The 6,855-nt window shown below is 33.6% G+C and overlaps 1 protein-coding gene across 1 annotated transcript; it reads right to left on the bottom strand.

Moving 5' to 3' along the window:
- Positions 1-4,544: 4,544 nt before the first annotated feature.
- On the bottom strand, positions 4,545-5,728 carry LOC146927024 (F-box protein CPR1-like). The gene has a single exon (XM_085708117.1). It carries the CDS (start codon positions 5,711-5,713, stop codon positions 4,613-4,615), a length of 1,101 nt encoding a protein of 366 aa, XP_085564243.1. The 5' UTR covers positions 5,714-5,728; the 3' UTR covers positions 4,545-4,612.
- Positions 5,729-6,855: the final 1,127 nt, after the last annotated feature.

Genomic DNA, 6,855 nt, shown 5'->3' with positions numbered 1-6,855 from the left:
GTAAAACACGTTTGATGAGAGCTTGCTTGAAGAAACAGAGTATAAAGAGTACATTCTCTCATTGCACACTTATGTGGACAATAGACATAAATATTACCGATCAATCCCACCAATTGTGGTCTGCATCATAGATTCTCTTGCACCGTTTAACCTATATGTTATTTCGGCATCATAGTCTTATTCATCAGCTACTTTTTCTGTTTTATTGCCAATTGACTCCTAAGTCGTTGACCCTTTTGTGAGATTCATCTGCTTTACTTAAAATTTTTATTTTATTTTATTTACTGTGAAACCTTAATATAACTCGCTGAATTAAGGTTTAGATATAATTCAGCGAGTTATATTAAGGTTTCAGAAATCTTTATGCCGGTTAATACCATATTTAAATACGATTCGTGAGGCTTGGAGGTCGGATTGTTCTTCTTAACTCGGTGTTGAGTTCTTTCCCCATTTTTTATCTTTCTTTTTTGAAAATGCCGACGAAGGTGGTGTGAAGATCATCACCCGTATGGCTGTATCCAAAGTGGGTTTCTCTTTGGGGAGGGGTGGGTGGTGGTGGGAAGATTTTTTAAGTTAACTGGAGAAAAGTGTGTCAACATAAAAATAAGGGAGGTTTGGATGTTAAGGATGTGAGAATGGATAACGTTAGCCTTCTAGCTAAATGGAGATTGCGCCTTCTCAACGAGGATCAGTCACTTTGGTGAAGAGTGGTAGAAGTCAAGTAGGTAGGTTGGTGAAAAGAGAGTGGAGTTTGTTTTTAGTTGTATGTGCCGCTACAGGTTTGGAATAAGGAGTTAAGCCACTTGGTGGCTGTTTGTTATTACCATTACGTGCCTAATGTGCATCTTGCGCAGGAAGGTAGTTGATAATATATGGATTTTTGGTTTTAATCAAATATTAATTTGAAACTTTCTATTTAAACAATGGAATGCTGAAATCCAAGGTTCGATTCATGACTGGAGCGTATAGAAAAACATATTAGGAGGGGTCAGCTCCTTGACTGATTATGGTCTCTTCTAGCTTAATTGGATATTTGGGTTCAAATCCAATTATGGAGATGCATCAACGTTATAACTATTGAGAGAGACCTTTTATGTTCAATGTGATCTTATTATGTTTGAGTGATTAGTCGTTGCAATTGTACGTAAAGGGTATCGTGTTTACACCACAAAATTCTACTACATGTTTTAAATATGTTTCTTTTTGTTTCTCATAGGTTCCATCCACTAGAGGCAATCTTATTATGAAACATATTTTTTGTCTGAGGCACTGTTTTGCATATAGGAGATCTTTTCGAAATTTAGAGTCAAAACATAGATTAATGCAATATTTGTTATTTGGCTTTCGTGCTTCAGTTGCATTCTCTCCAAAATATATTTGCATCATAGTATAATTTGGGGGTACAGAAACTCAGTTTTTGTATATACAACCGGAATTGATATGACCGATCATAACCAAAACAGTGTTTCCTCGGTAATCCCTAGGAAAACAGTGTTTTCCTACGAAATAGGCTTGTTTTCCGAGGAATTTTTCCCTAGGAAATCAAGTGTTTTCTTGTAGTGAAAACCGTATTGATGACCAAAATGATATGCTACTAATTTGTTTATGGAAATGTTCATGAATCTGATCCCGAAGTTAATGAGAAGGAACACATCTAACAACTCTGACCGAACCATATAACGTGGATTTAAGCCAAGAAAGTAGCTACTGATCTTGCATAATGCAGGGACAATATGCAGATTTTTAATCCCTGTAGTTTTATCAATCGATATATATTGAACTGGAACATCAAGAAAATGAAGGATTAAAGATTGTGAGAATTGATCATAGGCTCGACTTGTTGATGTCAGACAAGAAAATTCTTCTCATGCAATTTCTCTAAGATTTTTAGTTGAAATGTCACTTTTGGTAGATCTGTTGCATAAGAAAACAACATTGAATTCAAGGGATCCACACTCACTAGTGAAGGTAGTGTGTAGGAGGAGCAGTTCTGAATGTCATGGATTTTCAGGCTCTACGATACCATGTTAAAGGAGAGAAAAATGAGAGAAAATGTATTTCATAGATTTGTTACAAAATTAATTGTTACAATACAGATTCATCTGAATCTGAGTAATTGTAGTTTGTCTAATCCCGCAGACTAACATCTAAACCTACGTCAGTCATAACTAACTCAAAGTTAATTATGCATATAGAAAATGGACGAGCAGTGCTATTTAAAGGGAAATAAATTGTTCCGAACTTGTCAAGAATAAAGTATTGACCAATTAATATACTTGCTTTTGCACAATACACGGAGGAGAGAGAAATGCCAACATGATAGATAAATTGAAAATGCACGTTCGGGACAAATTCGCGATCCTGCTTCTCGCGAGATCCAGCATTACGCAATATGGACACTTAATACAATAGAACGGCAGCAAGAAGGTACTATCCTTTCAACATATACACATTTCTCACCTTTGAATAAACTACAATAGCTTATTTCCATTGCACCTTGAATAACAGCATGTGGAACCTTCCTATATTTTTCCAAATCAATTTCATATTCCTTATCCTCTTCAAATTGGAACCTATTTACACATAAATTCAATGGTATATTCTTTGCATAAATCTTTGATCAACTAGACATATATCAAAGGCATTCTAACAAAAAGTTCAAGTGCGCCATCACGGTCATTTATAACATTATGATTATAGAACAGCTGCATCCCCTTTTATTTTTTTATTTTTTTTTAAGATCAAAGGAGCATCCCCTTTTGTTAATAGCATCCGGCTACCAGAAGCAAACCAATCACGTTCTCCAGCCAACAAGTTATATTTTTCTACGTTAATATCATCCGAAACCATAAGAACTCTTATGCTGCCAAGTCCAGGTCTTCCACAATTTTCTCTATGAGCTCACATATACCTGCACTGATGCTAGATAATAATACTACTCTACCTATTTATATATGTTTGTTTCATCGTGGTTTTCATAAAAGTTAAAAAAGAAAAGAAATACATCATTAAAAGCTTGCACTGATGGTAGATAATAATTAAGAGAATTTGGACAATAACAAAGACCTAACGATAACAAATAAAGAAAATCTGCCAAAATTTTCCAATCCTTATCAACATATATATCTATAATCTCAAATATGAAATATAAAAATACACAAGCATGTCACTAGTGATAGATAGTCATTGGGTTTTCCAACTAAACAAATTGACTATGATGTGCATCATCCCATTAGCCCTTCCTTCTTTGGACTACTGTAATAGCCACAAACCAGTTGTATGTGTGCTGAAACAAGAGAAGCATGCTGCTATCTAGGACTCACGAACCTGTTGAATGATTCTCATTAGCTATGAAACATTGGTGCTTCTATAATTTAATAATATGATGACAAAGACAACAAAAAACTAAAATTGGAAGCTATTCGAATACATCCCATTTCACCATTTACAAACAACGGATAAATAATTTATCATACAAAAGATAATATGAAAAGAAAGAACTACCATGCTGAATTTCACATTTAATCAAACAAAGGATAATCAAGTTTATAATTGTTGCATTGTCTTCATTGAAATTTGTTTTTAATAATCCATTCTCTTAAAAAAAATTAAAAAATCATGTTTAGATTTGCATATGTATTATACACATAATGAGCACAATCAGATAATGAACCTTTTAAACTCCGTTTCTTCAAGAAATCTCTCATCAAACAATTGTTTTGTCTTGTTTTCATTGTGCAAGTCACAATTTCTATAAAAAAATATGTACGCGAAGCTATGCTATAAGCTTTTATTCTAGCTCTAAAAGAATGCCTTCTGTAGTAGTGTTTCTTACTGATATACACTCTGCAAACTTAGGTAAAAAAGGACATGTAGATGTGTTACACTTGAACAAAACAAAAAAAATCTATATATCTTGTTTTTGTTAGATTTATTAACTTTACTCATAGAATGAAATGTTAAGACCTCAAGTTGTGTTATATTTAAACATGCAGAATTTTTCCAAAAGATTAAAGTGTTAAGACATTAAGTTATAATTTCATGTATAGCTCATCAATTTGAAATTAGTTTTGTCCTGGTTTGAAACAGAGAAACGGCTAGGGAAAAAGTTGAAATTAGAGAGCAAAACCTTTCTCCTTCAACATCCATCAACTAATTAGATTATTTTACCATACAAAACAATTTCAAGCAGTAACAACCATAGCAAATCACACAAAGTTGTCAATATTTCCGAAAAGCATATTACAAATAGTTTCCAAATAAACATTTCATGACATATCAGTTAAGCTAATGTAGCATTCTAGCACTTGTAATGATGTAACAAATGCAGTCGAAAACATATTACCCTACAAATGTAGCAGCCGAAGAGTTCATAACAAAATACACCCTCCGGTCAATATCATAAAAGCAAAAACTAAATTTTTGAGTTCATCAAATAACAGATGTATCCGGTCAATATTATAGATTAGATAAAAATGGTTATTCAATGCAATTAAAAATGGTTTTTTACTTATAAAAGTGACCGTAACGTGTATTATATTAGGTATCAAGAAAATGGTGAATGATGATATTTCAGTACCTCATTCTTCTTGTTTTTGTCATCTTTTTAAACTTACTCATTGTCCCCAGGGAGTGAAAGCAGAGACTCCGTATACATGACAACTTTGGATGGACTGTTACAGAATGATTGATGCTCTAACAGCTGCCCTTTACTATTGTACTTCACCAATATAGTACCATCAGTTGTTACAATAATAATTTCACCATTTTTTGTGGAGTACATAGGGGAAACGTATAAGTTAACTGGAATGAAATCAACAGAAAGAACAAGAGTTTTATTCCAAGAAGAATGCACTTTGTATTCTTTCAACACCCATATTTCAATTCTTTCACCATCAGAAGTTAATATCCATATGCTTAGAGATTCGCCAAATACCCACAAACCGGAATCAGCATCTAAAGTAAGTCCGCCAAAATCATTTTGAAGAGGTATTTCAATCAGTTTCCTTTTAATTAAATCAAAGACAATAATAACATCCATTCCTGAATCACGACGACAAGCCAACCAATGAATAGCTCCATTAAAGAGCAACCCATTTATGTGATCACAAAAATAAGGGGATTTTTTTTGTTTTTTTGAAAGATAAGGGAATAGAATACCATCAATTTCTTTCCACATATTATCTCTAAATGAGAAAACCTCCAAATGTGATGAAACATGGGAAAATACAACCACCACGTAATCATCTCTTGACTGGTCATAACCAAAACCATACAGATTATCATATAGTTTGTTGGAATCAAAAGAAGACACGGGTATTTGTTTCTTAAATCCAGTAGATGGATTCCATAAGCAGATGTCTGGAAGACGGTATAAAAATAAAAACCCTCGACACGACCCTTTGATTTCAAAAGGAAAATATGAATTAGGAAGCAAGAAATTAAGGTTCGGTGAAGGAAGATCATCGTTAAGCCATGCATCAACATCTATAGATCGAATTTCATGAGATAAAGCTGATAAGCCTATAATTCTACGAGTATGTGTTGCGGCGGTGAATTGAAATTGTGAATTTGCAAAGGTGGGATCAGAGATAATAGAAAACCATGATTTACAAACACACTTGAAACGTATAAGATACTTCACTGGCAACCTCAACAAGATTGGGATTATCAAATCATGAGGAAGATACACCAATGTCTTCTTCTTTTCCATGCCCTCTTCTTCACTCTGCTAGCCTGCTTAGAGTAACCCTAATTTTACAACTCAACTCCAGCGGCTGTGTTTCTCACTTGATACGATGCAAGTTAGATATAGATTTTTAGGGTTGTGACAGCGTGCTTGGGCTTATATATAAATAAGAAACCTATTTTCCCTATGTGATGTTGTTTTAAGTTTATTAAATTTATGCATATTTTATATAAAAAGAATATATATTTATTAAACTTTTTTTTTAAAAGAATTTATTAAACTTTTCTTAGAAAGGGTATTTATTAAACTTGTAACAAACATAGGGCCTGTTTGGATTAGCTTAATTTAGAGCTTATATAAAACAGTTTATGCAAATAAATAAGTTTTTATGAATTATTTATAAGTTTTTAAAGTAGTTTATGAAAAAACAATTTATAAAGATACAATTTTCGTTAGTACTTAAAATAAAAGTTGTTTTATTTACATAAGCTATTTTTCATAAGCTTAAAATAAGCTCAAACCAAACGGGGCCATAGTAATATATATATATATATTTTTTTTTTGAATAAAGAGACAATTTTATTAATTCAATAAATTGAGAAAATACACCCTATGAATGGATACTGGCACCTCTTCCATCCAGACCACATTTGGTTCTGAATGGGCTAGTTGGGCCAAAGAGTGGGCTACTCTATTCCCATCTCTAAAGATAAAACTGAATTGACATTTGTGAAAATAAAATTGGAGCCTATGGATTTCCTGAACTACGAGACCAAGATAAGTTCTGTCCTTTGTTATTCCTTCCTCGATTCTCTTAATTAAAACTTCACTATCTCCTTCAAAGATGACTTTACGAAACCCACATTCATGAGCAAACTTCATTGATTCCATCATGGCGTATGCCTCTGCTACATTAGCGTTATCAAAACCAGCCTTTTCCCAAGTAGCTGAAGCCATTACCAGACCATCATCATTCCTTATAATCGAGCCCAGTCCCCATTTTCCACTTCTCTGCAGATTGGCGTCGCTGTTGATTTTCACAAAATCAGCTTCAGGTTTTCGCCATTTGACCGACGTTTGGGCAGGAGGGTTGAGATGTATGTGAGCATCTGAGGAATACAAAGAGAAGCTAGGATGAGGACTGCTGTTGGATCGAGTCTTCATCT

Source organism: Medicago sativa, chromosome 4, assembly GCF_051527215.1.
Source record: "Medicago sativa cultivar Bolivia chromosome 4, Bolivia_mono, whole genome shotgun sequence".
In the NCBI taxonomy this organism is placed as follows: Eukaryota; Viridiplantae; Streptophyta; class Magnoliopsida; order Fabales; family Fabaceae; genus Medicago; species Medicago sativa.
The sequence above is the reverse complement of the archived record's forward strand: the minus strand, read 5'-3'. Positions and strand labels throughout refer to the sequence as shown.